The sequence below is a fragment of the Primulina tabacum genome, chromosome 5 (assembly GCF_025594145.1).
Source record: "Primulina tabacum isolate GXHZ01 chromosome 5, ASM2559414v2, whole genome shotgun sequence".
Taxonomy (NCBI): Eukaryota; Viridiplantae; Streptophyta; class Magnoliopsida; order Lamiales; family Gesneriaceae; genus Primulina; species Primulina tabacum.
Genome location: NC_134554.1, coordinates 11879484 through 11901108, shown reverse-complemented (window position 1 = coordinate 11901108; position 21625 = coordinate 11879484). Strand labels below are relative to the sequence as shown.

Sequence of the window (21625 nt, the reverse complement as noted above, 5' to 3'; positions counted from 1 at the left end):
ATTAAATGGGAAGCCCGGATCATAGCCAACTTCCCGAGCATTCCATTTCTTCCCGGGCCATCATCATAGCCCGGGCTCTCATGCAAGCTCCCGGGAACTTTCTACTCGGGCTACCTCGAGAAGCGCACCATACTCGAGTGTATCGGTATGGGCATTCTTATCTGTCAGAACTACAGGGGTTTGGCGTGTCAGAGAAGCTATCAGAGGTAGGGTGGCTTGACAGAAAGTCAACATCAAAGGCTATGAGTGGTAGGTGTACACGAAAGTCGAAGTAATCATGATATTTCCTCCTATAAATAGCAGGTTTGTTTCTCGTTTAGGGGGGGGGGGGGGGGGGATCCTGAGCATTGGCACTCACATATATTCGCACATATATCGTCATTTTCTCTCATCTTCAACCTGCTGACTTAAGTATCGGAGTGGCCACGCCGGACACCCCTCCGGCGCCCATTCACGAGTTCCTTTTATTGTGTGCATGTCACGATCGAAGTCATCTACTTTGCTCATTTTCCTAAACAACACTATAAATTATTGATTTGGTCTGCTGGAGCCCCGTACCCGGCTCACCCATTTTAACGGGATCACATCATTGGCGCCGTCTGTGGGAACTTGAGCTCAAGACGTAGATATGGTTTCCATTCAAAAGTAAGTCCGACCAACTCGACACACAGATCTTATATGTGGATTTCATATGGGCTCAAAGCTCAGCAGCTATCCCTGATTGGCATGAAGATCATTTACTATGCACTCAGTAGCATACAACTATATTAGTCACCTAATTTAGCTCAACCAAGAGAAGTTTCACTCTACCGAAAATGAATTCGGATTCAATATTTTTAGGTTAGTGATTTGATTTTTAATAAAACTAGTATAGCAGGAGGAGCAAAAAGGTTGAAAGTCCGGGAGGTATAAGGCCCTGACACATTATCTTATGTCCGGGAGACACGAGGTCCCGGCACATTATCTAAGCCCAGGGCACTACACCCTGGCTCGGGGCTCCGCACCTCGACCACTCCCAAGTCCCGGGACATGCTCCCCGGCCCAAGGCTCCGCACCTTGGTTATTCATAAGCCCAGGGCACTACACCCTGGCTCGGGGCTCCGCACCTCGACCACTCCCAAGTCCCGGGACATGCTCCCCGGCCCAAGGCTCCGCACCTTGGTTATTCATAAGCCCAGGGCACTACACCCTGGCTCGGGGCTCCGCACCTCGACCACTCTCAAGTCCCGGGACATGCTCCCCGGCCCAAGGCTCCGCACCTTGGTTATTCATAAGCCCAGGGCACTACACCCTGGCTCGGGGCTCCGCACCTCGACCACTCTCAAGTCCCGGGACATGCTCCCCGGCTCAAGGCTCCGCACCTTGGTTATTCATAAGCCCAGGGCACTACACCCTGGCTCGGGGCTCCGCACCTCGACCATTCGCTAGTCCCGGGACATGCTCCCCGGCCCAAGGCTCCGCACCTTGGTTATTCAAAAGCCTAGAGCACTACACCCTGGCTCGGGGCTCCGCACCTCGACCATTCCCAAGTCCCGGGACATGCTCCCCGGCCCAAGGCTCCGCACCTTGGTTATTCATAAGCCCAGGGCACTACACCATGGCTCGGGGCTCCGCACCTCGACCACTCTCAAGTCCCGGGACATGCTCCCCGGCCCAAGGCTCCGCACCTTGGTTATTCATAAGCCCAGGGCACTACACCCTGGCTCGGGGCTCCGCACCTCGACCACTCTCAAGTCCCGGGACATGCTCCCCGGCCCAAGGCTCCGCACCTTGGTTATTCATAAGCCCAGGGCACTACACCCTGGCTCGGGGCTCCACACCTCGACCAATCTAAATCCCGGATCAAGATCACGGGTACTCATTTGAAGTTATCGGTTAAATCACAACACTTAGAAAATTTCCTAATTATTTTGTACACAAGAAATTATATTACTCGGGTCTTTGAAGATTTATCAGGATATGATTGCAAAAATGATAAAGGGAAAATGAAGATTTCATTAAAAAAAAGAAGGCCCGAAGGCCGAGGAATTACAAAAAAGAGCAGGAAAAAGAAGAGAAACGCAAGTACAAATCCTATTATATGTCCGGGTGCGCGGACCCTGGCTGATCTTCTTCGTCCTCAGAGTCTTCTTTCTCATCCTCCCCGGCCTTTGGAAGTGATGCAATGGCTAGCCTAAAGTTTGGGAAGTTAGACTTATCCTTAGGCAAGAGCCCGGCCTCTTCAAATTGTTTGCGACATTTGTTGAAACCAGTCTTGAAAAGAGGATAAGCCCGATCCTCAACTGCTGCCTTGAATTCTGGGGAGGTGAGGAAGGAGGTCTGAAGTTGCTCCCTCTTTCGCTCAGCCTCAGCCAGAGCCTCCTCCGCGGCATCAGCCCGGGACGTCTGCTCAGTCATACCCTCTGCCAGGGATTTATTCTTGCCTTCAAGAAACGAGACGTGTTCTTGAAGGGATTTCTCCCGGACAAGACTTTCTTGTAAATCATCCCGGGCTACATCCAGGGAGGCATGAAGGGCAGCCTTTTCTTCTTCATGGAGTCCTTTCAGCCGGGCAATCTCTCCCTGGAGGCGATCGTGGATCTCTCTGGAAGCCCGGACTTGGGGAGCCTGCCAAGTAGCTATGGCAGCTACCTCCTCGAAGGCTGATATTTGCATTTGCATGCCCTGTTTTGTAAGAAAGAGGTTAGAAACAAACAAAAAAAAAAGAGGAAAGAAGGGTAAGGAAACTTACTGATAGAAGCCTGTTTGAGCCCTCGAGGAACCGAGGACCCGGGGTGGAGCTCTTCAGAAAAGCCTCCTCGGCAGGGATCAACATCTGCCTAATAAGATTCACCCCGAGTGCCGTAGCCCCTGCTGTGAAGATGCTGGCCCGGGTAGGCTGCTCGGATAGGGAGGGCTCTTGGAGTGGCTCCTGAAGGGCCTGTTGGAGGGAAGGGGTGTTGGATTGGTTTGCCCGGGAAGAACCTTGGTCTCCTGCCTGATCATCTTCAACCAGAATCAACTCTAGGCTTGTGGTAGCCTTTCGTTTCCTCTGCCGAAGGGGGATATGATCTTCTTCATCCTCCGGGGAGCAAGGCACCTCCCGTTCTGGCTCAGTATTTGCCCGGGCTAATTCCTTCTCCCGGGCCGCCGCCTCCTCTGGTGCTTGTTTCCTCTTTTCAGCAGCAGCCTTCCGTGCTGCCAGTTTCTTCTCCTTGGCTAGCCGCTCAGCCTCCCACTTTTTTGCGAAAGCTTCTTGCATCTTGTCTGCATTTATGAAAAAACAAAGGGTATCACCTAAGAAACATAAATAAAGAATAGGAAAGACAAGACAAGGAAAAGAGAGTTACCGGGCTGAGAGCCCGAGCCAGCCGCCTCATCAATCGCCCGATCTATGGGGTCTTCAGCCCGGGCACTCAACCCATAGGCAACCAGATTCTCCTGGGAAATAAGGATAGAGGAGGAGTATCTTTTGCCCTCTACCAAGTCTTGGCTCCGGGTATAAAAATCCTCAAATTTGTAGGTCCGGGGAAGGGTGGGTTGTTGAGGAAGGGAAGTAAGAAACTCTGTTAAACAGGAGAGAGGACCCGGGAGTCGAATATGAAAGAATCTTCCTTTCCACCCCTTCTGGGAAGAAGGAATGTCATCAAGGAACCGGGCATTTAGCCGGGCAGTGAGGGAGAATGCATTATCTCCCAATCTACAAACGAAAAAATAGTGAAGAATAAGGGGAGTGATAAGGAGATTATTGATTTTGAAAAGAATATAGGCCGAGGCCATAATGCGGAAAGAATTCGGATGGAATTGGTTAATGGGCACGCCAAAGAATTCAGCAACCTCGATATAAAACGGAGGGAAGGGAAAACGAAGACCACTTCTGACTTGGTCCCGAAAGAAAGTGGTGTACCCGGGAGGAGGGTTATTGGCTCTATCGGAAGGACCGGGAATCAGAATGGAAAAAGCAGAAGGGATAGACCCCAGAACCCGGAGCTCCTCGTCCGCCCCTGAGCGCAAAGTGCTGCTCATTGAGGAACTCCCGGGGCCTCAATAGAAGGATGGTCAGAAGCACGGGCTTTGCCCTTACCCTTGTCCTTCTTCAGGACCCGTGAAGTGCCCGAAGAAGAAGGTTTAGTTTGGTGGGCTGCAGGCTTTTTAGAAGTTTGAGCAAAACGATGGCGAGAAGGAGAAGGGGGGGAATCGGAGCGCATCGCGATGGACTCATACCCAGATGAGCCTCGCGCATTGGCTCCTGAGGTGGAAGAAGTAGAATTAGACATGGATTATAGAAAAGTAACTTACGAGTTTTTGAAGGGACTAGTTGCAGTGGTACCAGATCGCCGGAGATAGAGGAGTTTACACGCCGGAAAGCTGAGAAGAAAATTTGCAAGAGCTTCGCCGCAAATTTGAATTTGAAATTAATTTTTGAAAATGAGGAGGGCTAATATATATGGGCGAGGGGAGATCTCTGTCGCTAATCTAGATACACGTGGACGATCAAGACGTCCCTCGTAAATTGTACCGGGCATATGAAAGGACGTGCACGAATGTCAATATGTCAGACTTATCGGATCCTCGGAATATGAAACGATTTTCGGCGGCATAAATGCTAAAGCATGGGTAAAAATGACACTCTTTGAACTACCCGATAATACTAAAGACACTATATTCAAAGCCCGGGAGATATGAGGCCCCGACACCATTTATTAAGCCCATGAAAAATAAGGTCCCGGCGCCTCATTCAAAACCCGGGTTGTATCAGACCCCGGTACCCTATTTCATCTATGGGACATTTGAAGCCTCCGATGCTCTTACACACTCTAAATTATGTTTCAACAAAAGTACAAAGTATAACTGATCGGGACAGCGAGTCAAGCTTTAGCCCGACTATTTTAGGGATGGGTGGTGATACCCCCATAAGGATCCGGGTCGTCTTTAACCCGATTTATTAAATGGGAAGCCCAGATCATAGCCAGCTTCCCGAGCATTCCATTTCTTCCCGGGCCATCATCATAGCCCGGGCTCTCATGCAAGCTTCCGGGAACTTTCTACTCGGGCTACCTCGAGAAGCGCACCATACTCGAGTGTATCGGTATGGGCATTCTTATCTGTCATAACTACAGGGGTTTGGCGTGTCAGAGAAGCTATCAGAGGTAGGGTGGCTTGACAGAAAGTCAACATCAAAGGCTATGAGTGGTAGGTGTACACGAAAGTCGAAGTAATCATGATATTTCCTCCTATAAATAGTAGGTATGTTTCTCATTTAAAGGGGGGGGGGAAAATCCTGAGCATTGGCACTCACATATATTCGCACATATATCGTCATTTTCTCTCATCTTCAACTTGCTGACTTAAGTATCGGAGTGGCCACGCCGGACATCCCTCCGGCGCCCATTCACGAGTTCCTTTTATTGTGTGCAGGTCACGATCGAAGTCATCTACTTTGCTCATTTTCCTAAACAACACTATAAATTATTGATTTGGTCCGTTGGAGCCCCTTACCCGGCTCACCCATTTTAACGGGATCACATCAATATATATATGTAATCTCTACTCCTCTCCGGCTCCCCAGATCATGAATTTGTGCTATTTTCATGGTTTTTCGATCATGAGTACTAATAATTATTCCCCATATCAATTTTATTCATTTTTACTCGAAACGTTGACGTGACATCAGACACGACAACAATTCATGCACGACACCACATCAGCAATTTGTGGGACCACGCCGTCATTTTTTAACTTCAACAGGCAAAAAGTAAAAAAAAAAGTGTAAATTCCAGTTTTAAAATATAATTTTCCAATTGTTTAATATAATGTTGAATTCATGCTCCATTAACTAATGAGAATGATGCATTTGGCTATACAAATATTTAAATTGTGGTTAATTTCATATAATTTTGGGTTTATATAATCTGTAATATATTTGGAATATGTTATTTCTAATCACACATTTTCGATATATTTTAGTTATTTGGAAATTAAGATAGTTTCGATATGTTATCATAAAGGATTTTAATTACACTTAATATTGACATCATTTAAAATTTATTTTCCAAATCTCTCAAAAAAATCAAATTCCTTCATCTAAATCAAGTCGGCGCAGCAAAACAAAACATCGTATTCTTGTTATTGTCAATGCCTGTTGTGCATGTCTCGTCATTTTTTTGAGTACCAGAGGATTAATTCTGGGAAAATTACGTGGAGTTCTCGATTATTTTAAATATATAAATTAGAAGAAATTAATGAGGTAATTAAAAATATCATAATTTCAGTTGATAGTTGGATCTTTCGCGTCCATAATTTTTCCTAGCACGCGAGTTTTTTTATATATATAAAAATTTATGCATAAAATTATTTCAAAATTTTATTTACTAAAGTAAACAATATCAATTCAAATATATAGGAAAACATTATTATATACGTTTCTTTCCTTTCTCAATTTACAACACACATTGAAATATTTTTATAAAAATATTACGCCAAAAACCAAGAAAAATAATAAACATGCTTATGTTTTCTTTTATGAAATACAAATTTACATATTGAATTTTGGTATTTGGTTCTCTAATATTTATATCCTTACCACCAAGGAACCATTGGGTAGACAACAAATAAATTTCGATAAAATCTACGTCGATAGATTTTTCCTAGGATGTAAATCGAAATATAAATGTTCCTGGCCGGGCCAAATGTTCACATATTGATCAGGTTCCGACAAACTTGATTTCTCGTTGTTATCTTTGTACCGTTAACAATGAAAGCATGCACATAAGTCAAGAATTTTGACAGCAAAAAGGCTACCAGTGTTTTTGTGGAGTTGTGGAGTTCTCCCTTTTCAGGAGTTTTAACTTTCGAGTATTTATATATTCATATAAATCAGCGTAACTTTTTTTTTTCTTTTTTAGCAGAAGACGTAAATTTCCTCCCCGAGGGTGGAGAGACCAGTCGGTCGTACTTGCGAAGGCAGGGATCGTGTTCTCCTTTCGACCATTGCTATGCGTGATAGAGGGATACTTGATAGTAAGGTTGCAACTCAAAATGTTTTAATTTGCATGCTATGCGTGATAGAGGGATACTTGATAGTAAGGTTGCAACTCAAAATGTTTTAATTTGCACATAAGAAACGGACATAAGTAAGCATTTCACACTTACTACAGATTCAGATCTTTTGACAGCTACTAAAAGTAATAGTCTATGAGAATTCATGCTTGAACTTTCAGCAACTTCTTGCCACAAAGGTTCTTTCTTGTCTAGATTAGCAAGCACTGGAGCTTTTACAACAACTGAAAGTGGTAAACTGGTAATCCTTGACAATATTCTGCGATTTGCATACTGATGTTCAACAATTCAAGAGGACAAGCTTCTTTTTGAAACACCTTCCGCTGTAATAAAACCCAACATTAATCATGCAAGAGAAGAGGAAGCAGTTGAATAATACTCTCAGATGGAACCACGTCTTTACTCCAACTGGTGAACAATATCCTGCTTTCGTTGCTATCATCTGGGAGATATCTTCTCAAATCATTCCACATCGTAATTCCATACATCGTCCATCACAAGTAAGTATCTTCTTCACGTCAAACTTTTCTAAATCTGTTCGGCCACACTCTCATCATCCATTTTCAAAATATTCTCCTCGTCCATTGAACCCTTCTCGAGTTCTCTGGTTAAATTTCAATAAGTTAAATAAATCAGAATTTTAACCAATAGATTTCTTCAACTGTAAATTTGAGACACAACAGCCCAGGATCGAACGTCAAATCTATAAATAACACAAGGATCATCATAGAGTTTCTTAGCTAAAGTTGTCTAACAAAGTCCAGGCATCCCACATATAGAAAGAATTTGTAGCTTTTCTGATCCTCCAACAAGTTGTTCTACAGTTTTATTCGCCTCGTCTTCAAATCCAACAACATAATCATCAATTAAAGGGTGTGATGTGAATATTAATAACCCTTCCTTATTTCTGCAAGTCCATCTTTATACTTTGAATCCTGTCTCTTACAGAGATACCCTCACCGTGAAGTACCAAATTGGCACGTGATCAACCGTGAACAATTCGATAATATATCTAACTTCATATGCAAAATCCCTGATAGTTATCACAACCCTTTCCAGTTCCTGAATCACTCCCTTCTGCTCTGCCTCCATATCACCTAATAAGACTCGCAAATATACTAATTCCTCATAAGGGTTCTCAATTCATCAATCACATCATCATCTCTATTCGTTAGTTCTTCCAAATCCTCAAGAAGAAAATGAAGTACATATGGGGAAACAACAACTAGCAGCGGAGCAGCAGTCATACTACTTAACAGGGTTGAGACCGTGACACAATGATCTATGATATTTGTTTTCAAAAACTTGAATTAACGGAACACAGCAGCAAGACCCAGATCAATTCTGCTCTCCCTAAATCTATCTACGGTGAAAAAGAATAAGCATAAGAAACTTCCTGCTTGGTTAGCTACCTCATTAATTTCAAGAGCTGATTCTTGGTTCAAGCACATTGCATCGGTTTATCCCAAAGAATGGTTTTGAGAAATTTCAACTCCTTACAAAAAATATTAATCTGATCCTCAACAGGAACCATCATATCAGAACTTTGAAGAATTCTCTGAGATACTCAGTGAAGGATGCCATCTTTTCTGAGCGTCCTCTCGGTTCATGAATTGATGACAGTATCACCCGTTTCCCCAAGTTTTCAAGAGGATAAAGAGAGTGACATAACAACTTACCGTTATCGGATTCGAAGCATATTGATCTTTTTCTTCAGGCAAAATCTTGATCCTCCAAACCTGCCTTTTGCGTCAATGAAGTTTTAATCGTTACAGTTTTGTAGAAGAATGATGGGACCAGTTTCTGTGGTGGGTTAATCAGTGGAGATTTGATTTTGCAAAGGAATTAGTTTGGTCGCTGGATTTGAGCACCTCATTTCTTGATTCCTCTTCCATTAAAGCCCACTCACTACCGTTGTGAGACAGAAGTAATGAGAAATATGGACGCAGGAATATGGAGCCGGACTGCTACAGATTAATGAACCAAAAAAATTATACAATTTAATGATTCGGCTTGTTAGGGATGTTAATGGGGCAGCTATGGGGCAGGTATGGCTAAAACCAATACCTGTCCCATAAGAAAACTTTGACTCATTACCCACCCTCAGCCTGGTTAAATATTCTTTGGATCCGTCCTACCACAAATACGAAACGGGACGGGTTAAACCAATGAGACCGTGAGACCCAAATTTTTTAAAAGGAAAACATTAATCTTCTTTGAGAGATGCCTTGAGGCTTGAACCACTGGCATTAGCATATAGTTATGGTGGTGCAGGGACGGTATGGCTTTATTTATAACTGGTCTACCTATTTGGATAATAAACTAAAGCCCAACCCAAAACAGAATAAGATATGTCTATGGTTGACCTTGAGGTGTGCTACTAAAAAAATGAAAATTAATAAAACTAAATCCTAGAATATTTATATCCACATATATGGGGCGGGTATTATAGGACCCATGACCCGCCCCATACCCATACAGGTCTGAAAAACTGGACCCGAGACCCACCCCATGACCCATTTAGTATGCCCAAACCCGTCCAGATGGGGCGGGTCCATTGCGGGTCTGGGTTTTACCCAGACCCATTGACATCCCTACCGCTTGTGTTCTTAATACCATTGTACTGACCCACGTATTTCGTGCTAGTATAATATTTCTTATAATTCATTTGATTTATATTTAAATTAGTATTAAAATATAATTATAAGAAATAGTGTGAGACTAGACTATAATTTTGATATATAAATTAAAATATAAATTGAAAAATAAAAGAATAAAAAAATAACATCAACAAGAATTGAACATATAACTTAAACCCCAAGAAACAATGACTCTATCCGCTGAATTACATATTACTTGCATTAAAATTTTAACATTTTATTAATATATATAATTATTAAAACAAACGATGACACTAAAGTTAGTTACTCTAAGTGTCTCAAACTTAATAGAATAACTAGTGCACCGACGCACGTATAATATTTTTTATAATTCATTTTATTTATATTTAAATGAGGATCAAAATATAATTATAAGAAATAGTGAGAGATTACATCGTAATTTTGATATATAAATTAAAAAAACAAATTAAAAAATAAAAAAATAAAAAAATGACCTCAGTGAAAATTGAACATATAACCAAAAGTCCAAAAAAACAATGACTCTATCCGCTGAACTACATATAACTTACATTAAAATTTTATCATTTTATTAATATATATAATTATTAAAACAGACCATAACACCAAAGTTAGTTACTCTAAATGTCTAAACTTAATGAAATAGTATAGATAGTATAGATATAGATATATAAAAGGTATTTATATAATTTCATAAATAAATATATGTTAAAAACCTTTTAAAATTTGGGGTGAAGAATGTGGCTAATAATTCAGATAATGCGAGGACCCTCTAACCTATTAAAATATTTAGGAGAGTTGTTTGTCAATTACAATATTTACTATGTAAGCATTTAGCCCAAATAAATTACTCTATTCTTTTTTTCTCGTTGTGCAATCTTTTCGTACACTCAAAAAATAGTAAAATATATTATATATAGTAATTAAATTCACAAAAACTTTTTATAAGATGAATTTTAGAATTTGATAAATTATTACAGTGCCCATTTTCCTTATTTTTCCCTTTTTACCATATTGAATTATTAATTATCTGAGTTTGTTTACAAAAATTATGTTCTCGTAATCAAACTTTATTTTATGTTATTTTTTTTAATCTTATATGTTTAACTAAATAATTAATATGACATCAATATATTATTTCAGCATATAAATTAAATTATTTCAGCATATCAAACTAGAGATGGATCTTCCTCTTTTTTCTATTAAAAAGAAAAAGAAAAACACAACAGATGGATGCTGTCTATATTTTTTTTTGGAAATACAAAATTTCCCAAAAGATTTCTGCAGAATTGATCCTGGGATTTCTTATGATCAATATTCGGTTTCCTTTGGGTTCGAGCAACACAGCCACCTCTTGTGGGTTGAAGGCTTTGGCGATCGCGCTTCCTGTTTGGTCAATGGTACCGTCTCCCGGCTCCTTGGCGAGTTACGAAGATCCTGTTCATCTCCTCCAGCTCGTTTCGTATTCCGGGCCTTCTCAAAGATCATGGAATATTGGCCTGTTCCCCCATTTTTCAAGTTCCATTCTCCAAACTTTGGCAATGGCAAATTGCTTCTGTCTGTCATTATTTCGACTCAACTTAATGAAGGCAAAAAAAGGCGAAGAATTATCCTCCTCTTCTTCTCCCTTGACCAACTCCCCCAATTTCCCCCCTCATCTACCAAAGTGAACGTAAAATTTTGCATGCAAATTAACGACTATATATAGAATAATTAGCTCTTGGGCATAGTTTCAGGGATTAGCATAGTTTTATACCGTTTCAGGTAGGAAATTTCGGCATTTTTTGATGGCTTGTGGTAAACTTGAATAAAATAAAAGGACAGATGTTGGTCCTATATCTTTTGAACAGTTCAACAGTTCATTTAATTTATTTTGCAACTAAATTTGTGAATAAACCTGGCACGTCTCATTTTATTGGTAAAAAAAGTAATCACTTCTTACCTGGACTGGATCACTGGGTGATAGTTCAGGGCCGTGGCGACATTTATTGTACTTTAAGGTCTGCACTGCCCAAGGTCGGCCCTAGTGGTTGATCCAATGCCATTATTTGTGTTTAAGTGGACCTGCATCACACGGACCGTATTTAAAAAAAAAAATAGAAGAAGAAGAAGAAGATGAGGAGATCACAGGTTACAACTCCGTTTCATAATTAGGTAGTCAACGGTGACCAAGTATTTCAAAATTCAGGCAACAAATCTCCTTTTTTTGGTTTTTCCAATACTTGCAAACAAATTAAATTCAACCAACTCGAGTAAAATGTTATGGAAAATATATGGCTGGTTGAAACCGCGGGGTTCATGGATGAACCACCTAATTTATAAGGATGTTCTTGTCTTGGATTGAGGATTTGATTGGAGGAAGATATTTGATAAGCATTTTAAAGATGAATTTCAAATGATGGGATGTATTTGAAATTCGCAACAATCTATCATTGAAATAATATAAATCGATTAACTCCAATTTCGTTCATCCAAACGAGTCAAATGATTCGAAATTTATCATCTCAAATCCATCAATCAAAGCACAACTTAATGAACATATGAACTAACATCAAATATTGCACTTATGTCTATAAATGTTAAAGTTTGAACAATACAAAATTTCGATTTCAATACAAGTATAATAGCCTTTATTTCACGAACGCAGAGTACCATAGAAAAATTTAACTGGGGTGAGAACACTAATGCTTGGTTTCTCTTCTACAACCAGCATAGGCAACTACATTTTACGGCGTGACAATCTCAAAACTATGACAATTTCTGGATCCAAGTTAATCAAATATATGCAAAATTGCGTTATTATTGAACATATTATATTATATCGAGAGAGAACTTTCATCAAACCATTCTTCTTACGACAGTAGAAGTTTTTTATGCATATGCATTACGCATAGAACTAAGGCCCGTGACAATGAAGCAGTAGTAACTGAATATTTCATGAATGAAGTATGAATTTTGTTTGAGTTATATAATTCTGTTACAAACTATTAAGCTGTGCATAAAAATGACAAAGAATAATGACCCTCGAACGAGAAAAAACTGACTTAATTACCTTACATTTGTGCAACATGAATCCTTTCTACCTTTTCTTCTTCATTGGCAGTTCGTTCATCTGATTCATCATTTGAATCCGACAATAAAGGTTCCTCTTTGTTTAATTCATTCTCACTAATTCGAAAAGAGGAAAGATGGTCCACAGAAATGGCATTCCTTTTATAATTCCATACTAGCATTGAAATGTAATCTTGAGGTGAAATCAGACCTTGTTCTTTAAGGCAGTCTAGGCTCTCGTCAAGGGTTTGAGAGTCATCAAGCCCAATATATTCGAGCAATGCTTTCTCGTGATCCGGTCTCCAGTTAGCTGGAAATGGGGTATAGTCAGTCTCTGGTACAAGAGACATTCGGGTGTAATGAAGCCCATCAATTGATTCCACGAGACCCATTTTCAGTAAATTATGGTACTCGGGCGACTGCCCTTTCTTTTCCTTTAAAGGACGCTCAAATTCCGAGAACCAATCTTGTAAACCTTTGCTCGCGACCTTAGCTTGTACTTTGCAGCATAGAGCTTTGCAAGTGAACCTCTAAGGATGTAAGAGCAGAAATTGACAATTTTCTTCCTGTTGTCCGCATATCTATACCACTCAGCTATTGTGGTCAAGAACTTGTTCATCTGAGCGTTCGTGTGAGCCTGGGTAGCATGAAACATTCTAAAGCAAGGTTGTGGATCTGGATCCCTATCTCCCTTCAGAAAGTTCAGCTTCCTAAACTGTTTGATACACTGCTTCAAGCTTGCAGTGACTGACAACAGAGTCTCGACACCCTTCTCGCTGATTATTTTTCCACCAGTAGCCATATATCTTAGAGTAGGGTAGACCACCCTTCGGCATAATACGTGGTCAAGAAACATGATGCCTTTAGTAATGTGCTCAATTGGGAGGCTCTCGTTGTCAAGTTTCAGCATATACTTCTGGTCACAGAATTCTATCAACTGCTTTCTAAGAGTTGCTGCATCGGCCCTGGGTCCCCTAACTCCAATCAAAATGTGACCACCATAGCGGATATAGTCAATCTTCCTAGTTCCTAGTCTTATCTGGGCCACTTGTTGGAACAAATTCCGGCCAAGACGTATTTCCTTGTTCTGCATCCCATCAGGAGAGTTCCATATGACATCTCTTGTAGATGGTCGATAAAATTCTTTAATTTTACCTTCCATCCAACGGTCCAATTCATCGAGGCATATGTTAGCTAAAAGAGGACTTGGGATTCCACAATGGCCCCATGAAGGAAGTATCTCAGCCTCCTCTGGTGCAAACCCGAAAAAGGTTATCAACCAATAAGGATCAGGCTTCGGCTCATCTTCTGCCAGAACTCTCTTTTTTTGATACTTTCTTTTAATCTTCTTTTTCTTCTCCCCGTCATCAGCCTTACTAGTGATAACAGGCGTGGTCAGTGCCGCCTTTATCAAATCAACCACCTTCTTATCCCTAACGTCCCTCATCAAAGCACTAATAACCATCCCGATTTTCAATCCATCCAACACTGTACTCAAATCCCCCTTTATATACCACAAGTACCCTGCAAAGTTCCGCCTAATCACCCTCAGCACTGTATGGGCATTCCTCCCTGGCCGAAATGCGAATGACTTTTTCGAGAACCCAGACTCATAAACTGGCTCCAAAATCATGAATAACACCTCTTGGACAATCCTATCTTGAAAAGCAGCTGGCTAGGTAGTTGTCAAGATTGCCTTGATCTTCCTCTTCGACAAAGACTCGTATTCTGTCTTATCCTTTGGCGACTTAATGAAAAACTCTAACCTAGCTCCCCATTTGAACCTACTATCAAGAACTGCATTACGTAGAGCCAACAAATCCTCCAGCGCAGAGCGTGTAACGAAGCTTCGTGGCATGTACGCTCCCATCTCATCAGCACAAACCTTTTGGTATCCCAAAACCCACAATTCAAATCTCCTCAAATAATTGGTCAAATTGTTAACAGTTTTCTCGGGTTCTCTGAAGTTTTCAATCCACAGCTGAGAACAAACTGCTATACTGTCCTCCTTCATCAAGGAGGCTGGGTCATTTGGGTCAGGCACTCGCCTATAATAAGTAGAAGTGCTAAGTGCTCTTGATAGAACACACCCAGGGTTATTTCTTAGATCGACTCCATTTGTCAATTGAGAATGAAGTAACACAAGGTGGTGGGGATTTGGAGATAAGACTGTGGCTCTACTTCCGAGTGCTCTGCGGCAAAACACCGTCACACTTCGATGCATTTAAGAGGTTTCTGCGATAGCTCAGAAGCCCCCGCCGCCAAACAAAAAAAACAGCAAGAAAAATGCAAAAAAAAAAAGGATAAAACTTTCAACTATCATAACCCAACAAAATTGAAACTCGGGATAGTGGCTGAAATGGCAAAAAAGCTCATGAATAAAGGGTTTTACTTAGAATCTTACGCTGTAACATTGATTTCAAGCGGGGAATGAACGAACACATATAAGAACCAGGGGAAGAGAGATTGTTGACACCAACTGCGTTCAGCTTTTAATCTGTTTCCTTTAGGTCCAGGGTTATGGGTTTTATTGTGAAGAGTCAAGATAGAACAGGGTTGAGAAATTTCTTGCACAATAAATTTATTTTAACTTTTTTTATATAAAAAAAAAGAGCAACGAAAAATTAAATTAATCTAAAACTTTCAGTAAATAATTTTAGACTAAATATTACTTGGATACATAGAAATTATCTATTTAATATATAAATTTAGTTCGAGCAAAAATCGATTATAAAACACCATAAAAAATGTGTTGTTTGCCCGATTATTGTATAATAAATTATTTTATTATACACTTTATGATTCTTTTTTTAAATATTATCATATTGCTATTAGCTAGTGTATTAAACTATATTTTTTTTATTAATATCAACGCAACCGTCAACACAAAACTATTGTGATATTGTCTCATGAGTCAATTTTATGATACGTGTCTTCCACTCGATCTAGCTCATGGAAAATATCATTTTTTTATAAAAAAAAATATTGATTTTTATGATAATTATTAATCGGGTCAATCTGTCTCACGAATAAAAATATGTGACCATATCATAAGGAAATTACTCTAATATCTAATGAACACATATTTTATAAATATTTCAACTGTTGGCTTAACTTATTCAAGTGTGGATCGTATTGATCTTTGATGAATGAATTTAGTCAGAAATTTCGCCAAATATTTGCAACACTTCACGAGCCGAATAAAATTCAAATTATTGATACTTTAACACTAAGAATGTATAGGTAGTCACGATATTGCTGTAAATATAAGTTAATGAAATAATAATAAGAAAAAAGTTGCATCTACATACAATTTGATTTTCAGAAAATAATAGATATGATGTTAAACTTTGATTTATTCAATCCCAAAATTTTTATGAGAAAATTTGAACTCAGTAAATCCATTTCCATTTCGTAAAATATTAACATGTATAGTTGCAATATTAACTATAAATTAGAAGAAAAAATATGTTTGGTCCAGTCGCTTGTATATATATTTTTAAAAATTTAATCTTATTATCGATCAATTCAGTATTTAGTCCATTAACTTTCATTTTTTTTCAATTTTAATCTTTTTCATTTGAGTGTTAACGTGACATCAAACAAGTTAGCGATGCGTGTTCTTACATCAGCAATTTTCAGTGACACATAATCATTTTTCGATGTTATGTCAGCACTACGATGAAAAATGATTAAAATCGAAAAAAAATACAAATTATTGGACTAACATTGTAAATTGACTGATAACATGACAAAAAAAGGAAAAATATTCAAATTATAACACAAAAAATATATTTTTGTCTTAAAATAGTATAAAATAACGTTATTTGAAATTAATATTAATATCCCTTTCATAAATAAAAGAGATAATTTTTTGAAAAAACATGTAATTATAATGTTTATGTATCTACTATGACTTTGGTGCAAGTATAAGTGCATCACTAATTTGGTCAGCTGTCGACACACACGTGTTGCTTGTTTGTGTAAAGTAATAACATGATATTGATTATATACAATGTAAAATTAATACATGAGCATATCGATAACCTATGTGATTAATATGTTTAAAAGTGAAAAATTATGGTTAAATTTAATATCATCTGTGTAATAATTAATCACCGTTGAAACATATTAAGAAACTCAGAGGAAAACAAATTTGTATTCTGTTGCGAGAATAAGCTTATGTGTCCAACCGTTGTCAACTACCACTTGGAAGTTTTAGACACTTGATATGATAATTTGTTTACATGACAATGAACACGAGGTGCTTTATTGTCGAACTCCATTCTGTAACTTAATTTCTTCTTAAATGCAATTCGGACATTGATCTCACCACAACAATTTTCGAGAAGAGCCATTTTGTAACTCGAAAAATCATTTCCTATTACACGTTGGATGACCTGGATCGCAGTTCATTTCAAGCTATACTGCAGGAACACTAGGTTCGAAGGGCTGCTCGCCCGCCAACTCGCCTTAAGAGATAATCATGAATGAATCCCAGCTGCCACAACAATGTTCTTCATGGTGCTAGCTGCATTCACAAAGGCATTAACTTAGTAGAACTATGAGCAAAATACTCAGGTGCATGCATAATCTTGAGGATAAGCACCAGAGTCCATCTTGATAGTTTCTAGACTGTAAGAGAAATATAAGGATACCAGAAAAATGATGGAGGCATTGTAATTAGTAGTTACATGAATAATATCCCTAGGCTAGCAACGTGTTCTTTTACCCAATACAGTTCTCAGAGTTTATCACTTTCACACAAACTCAGAGTTGTCGTTATCAATTTAATTTCCAGCCAAGAATGCTAATAAGATGTGTCTGTGACTGTTTAAATACACAAACACACCTACATGTAGCCCAGAGAAGATAACAGAAGAAAGCAAATTGATGAACGTATTGATATGAAGAAATTAATTGAGATTTGATCGAATAGTTCTTCTCTTGTTGATAAATATACTTCAAGCTCTACTTTTCCAAACACAATCACAAATTTAAAATGCCGGAGTGATTCAATGTCTACTTCCAACGAACTACTCATAAATTTAAAAAAAAATAGATCAGACCTCTTGGATAGGAGAGACTTTCTTGGTTTGTAGCAGCAGGGAAAAAAATAAAAATCGCATCATTTAAGATGATAACGAGTAACGAAATTCCATGATTTTCGTTGTGCAAAACCCAATCTCTGAAAAAAATGACATATTGAGCCAACATTGTAATGATGTCACGCTTCTACAAACACTGGCACATGATGTATCAATAGTTCTGCCTGTAAGAGAACATGGATTTAACCATCAGTGTCCACTTTAAACACAGTGCGGAGCAGTGAGTAATTTGTGATGAACTCAAAAGGCTTATGAATGAATCCACCTAAATCTATAATTTCTGGCAGTGGTTTCAACTTATGAGAAAGTTTCAGCAGCTCCCTAAACCACACACCTACTGTGTCGGATGTACACATGTTTTAGAGCAATTGTATAAAATGATAAACGAGCATCAGCTTACGGGACAAGGGATGAAGGTCATATACTCCAACCACTTGTTGGAGTTGCCTCTGTACAATTTTCATTTTGTGGAATATCAAAACTAGTCCAAAATTTAATTTGTACAGCTGAGAAAAGAACAATATGACTATTCAGTTGTTGAAAAGTTGAATCTTTTAAACACGATTGTATTTAAATCTATGTTATTTTCTTCTTTTATACTTGATTCCATAAATTACCCGTCACATAAATAACCCACTGAAGCTGTCACCTTACCATATTGTCAAACATAGCATTCGTTGCATGATCCAAGGATAAATCCATTGCACTAAAGCTCTTTCTTTTCTTCTTTTCTCCTAGCCTATAATTGAAAGGAACTTATAACTTCATCAAAATTATTCTATCAAATACTTGTATCCTAGCTTTCCCCTGTACGTGAAATATAATAGAGCACAAGAAGACAACCCCATCCTTTTGCTTTGCAATTGCGTTTTTTTCGTCATTATCATGTTTCTATGTTTTACATTTTCAGCCGGGGACAATCACAATATCAGATGAAAAATATATTTGAGATATAGCTACTAATATCTATCCAGGTTTCTCAAGCTTTATATTCACGAGCAAACGGAAAAAAATTGTGTAGCATTCTTCAACATATAATTTATTCACATGAATTCCAAAAATATATACAAGTAACAAGAAGCACTCCTAGCAAGTTATCTTCATGGTGAACCCATCATTCTGAATTCTATATTATGCATATGCATGCAAATGACATTAGAAACATAGCCTCAGAGAAATGCACACCTTGGTAAAGTGAGTCCATTTGAGGAATTTGAGAATCCAGAAAACACATTTGAATATGTCTTGGTGAGATACGCAAAGTTGGAAACTGGTGACAATGGAGGTACCCTTTCACCTTTCCTCAAAAGTTCTGGCAAGTTGAGCCTCTTCAAGGTCAACACAGCCCTAGACTCTCTCCATATGAATCCGAGCAATCCATTTTGCAGTACAAAAAGAGAACCAGGTTTAGAACCAGGGTATCTGAATCCATACCCATTTGCTATACCTTCTCCCACAAAAGACTGCTTAACGTAAATAGGATTAGAGTCTCCATCGGTATCCCATGGGAAAGTATCCGTCGATGGCTGAGTAATGTTCACTATGAACATAGCTGACCCATTAGGATGCAAAACATAGGATGTACCTTCCAATATCTTTGTAGCAATTAGTAGTTGTTGCCCATCTGATTCTTCATAAGAGATTAAAATAAAAAATAGCGCCTTCCCGGGTTTGTCTTCAGACGGCCGCCCTGGTGGCCAACCGAAAGTCCCTCCCCACAAACCAGCAAATTCATGGCTGTCCATTGGAGCCCGTACTGGCAACTTATAGAGAGCAAATCGACTATCATGCATATTTGGCCATGCCCTATAAGAAGATAACTTCATTGTTGTAGCACGTAAACTTAGGCCTATGGAATCTCCTGATCGTAGAAATACATGAAGTGGTACATGCTTACTTTCAGAGCTAGAGATATTATTCTTCTGAAATTCATGGTAACCATTTGTTGAGCTTGATTTACCAAGTATCTGTTTGAGACCATTTTTCAGAAATCCAGAAAGTGTCTTACCTTTGGAGGAATGAGCCTGAGTCACATCTCCTGCCTGTAACATATGTAAACAATTTGAAGATTCGAGACTCTTTTTGACCTCGCTTGATCCTAACACGGAAGGATTTGATCTCAGTTCTGTGTAAGACTTCAGATCATGGAGTCCGCCACCACAATTATACATTTGCAAAAGTAATAATCTTCTTTCATGTAAAACTGTCAAATCCCGTTGCATTTCAACATCATCATTTCTCCAGCAGGGAAATAACAGCATATTTGAGGTGTCTGAAACATTTAGACGATCTTGGCCGGTAATGAAATCAAGCAGCCTTCTCCTATCACCGAATCCCAACCGGCTAAAAGGTACAACCATTCCTTTCTGCCCAACAATCCTGTGAGGCTTAAAAATCTCACTATCTGATCTAGAAAACCTGCGTGATACCCCCTCATCTTCTCCATCGGCAAAGCTTTTACAATGAACCGGTTTGCCTCCATTCTTCAGATGCTGGGGCTCGACCTCAAGCAAAAGCACATTGCAAGTCCTATCAACCGATTTTAGCAAACCAGGATAAACATAATCTGCTCCTCTCTCCCTCCCATGTAAAAATAACGCAGGGGATCCCTCATAATTGCAAAGAATTTCAAATACAGGAGCCCATAGAAGAGGACCATCCTCGAGACCTAAAGGACCAACTTCTTGGGGGATTATCCGGCATCCAACAACTGATAAAAAACCAGGCATAACATATACTACATTACCAAGCTCAGGATTTTGGTGAACCCAAATGCCAACCAATGGCTGAATGTTCGCTAAAAACTGGCAAAGGGCCTTATAAGAGCGAACTCCTTTTCTCCACTCGATCAAGGTTTTACAAGAAACAACTTCCAATATATCACATTGGGCAAACCACACCTTGTCAGAGGCCACAATAACACGGAGGTCTCGACAGCTGAGACCGAGACTGCACACATCCCTCGAAGAGAGGGACCTCGTGATTATTTCAAATATATCATCAGGCAAAGACAAAAACAAGCTTGATCCACAGGGATCAGGCAACATAATAGAACTTGAACACTCCAAAGCAAAAAATTCGATCTTTGAACACAAATCTAACTCTCTTTAGGCAAATCTGTTAAACCAAAGATTTTACATTCATATTGGAAAAGCAAGCAAACATAATCTACCTGGGTTTTAAATGGGCTTTCATCAGAACAAAGATTTAGCAGGAATTCAAGTTGTTGAATCCAAGATATGCTTTGATTCACAAATACATGAAATAAGAAGACCAATTACACCCGTGAAACCAGAAATCGTCCACTAAAATAATAAATGAACATAATTTGTTCAGCCATGCCAAGGGATAATCATATGATCTGTTGGTGAACAACAAAGATGAGAGGAAAAAAAATTTGAGATGGGGTCTGTTGGAATCTTAATAATTTTGGAATTGTTTCCTTTGTGGGGTTCACTGCTTCACCCGAGTCTTGAAAAAATGACAAATTTACAGCCTACCAATGTGGAATTGAGCTTGAAAAGGTTGCCAATCTCTAAAAACTCCAAGTCCAAGAGAAGTTCATCATGGTGCCCACATGTCCACTTAACTCTGTTTCTGTTTTTATTTATAATTTTATTATATTTCGCTTTATCATATCTTTTATTTTTCAGCCAAAAAATAAATTATGGAGGTTTAAATCAGTGGTGGAGACATTTCTTGAGCAAATTGCGAAATGATCTAAAGGAAGGACAATTTTACAAGCAAAAGAAATGTTGGTGACCAAGTGGTTGCTTGTAGCATTAGAAA

At 39.0% G+C, this 21625-nt stretch overlaps 1 protein-coding gene and 1 pseudogene across 3 annotated transcripts; both read right to left on the bottom strand.

Moving 5' to 3' along the window:
* Positions 1-10887: 10887 nt before the first annotated feature.
* LOC142546598 (nuclear intron maturase 2, mitochondrial-like) lies at positions 10888-15259 on the bottom strand (annotated as a pseudogene).
* Positions 15260-16845: 1586 nt separating this feature from the next.
* On the bottom strand, positions 16846-21415 carry LOC142546596 (F-box protein At5g39450). Of its 3 annotated transcripts, XR_012820489.1 has the most exons (3): positions 19022-21413; positions 17798-18000; positions 16848-17259 (listed from the first exon to the last, which is right to left on the bottom strand). XR_012820489.1 is itself a non-coding variant. In XM_075654400.1 (2 exons), the coding sequence occupies exons 1-2, from the start codon at positions 20881-20883 to the stop codon at positions 17256-17258; spliced, it is 1866 nt and encodes a 621-aa protein (XP_075510515.1). In that variant the 5' UTR covers positions 20884-21414; the 3' UTR covers positions 16846-17255. The 3 variants fall into 3 exon arrangements, 2 of the variants coding, with proteins under 2 accessions (XP_075510515.1, XP_075510514.1); XM_075654400.1 differs by lacking the exon at positions 17798-18000 and having other exon boundaries at positions 16846-17259; positions 19022-21414; XM_075654399.1 differs by lacking the exons at positions 16848-17259; positions 17798-18000 and adding an exon at positions 18007-18575 and having other exon boundaries at positions 19022-21415.
* Between the last annotated feature and the right edge of the window lie 210 nt (positions 21416-21625).

Bases quoted from the DNA above. Each gene is read 5' to 3' on its own strand.
- LOC142546596 (XM_075654399.1), bottom strand. From the start codon at position 20,883: ATGTTGCCTGATCCCTGTGGATCAAGCTTGTTTTTGTCTTTGCCTGAT. The intron at 18,576-19,021 runs GTGTGCATTTCT...TTTCAATTATAG, and splicing joins AATGGACTCACTTTACCAAG to GCTAGGAGAAAAGAAGAAAA.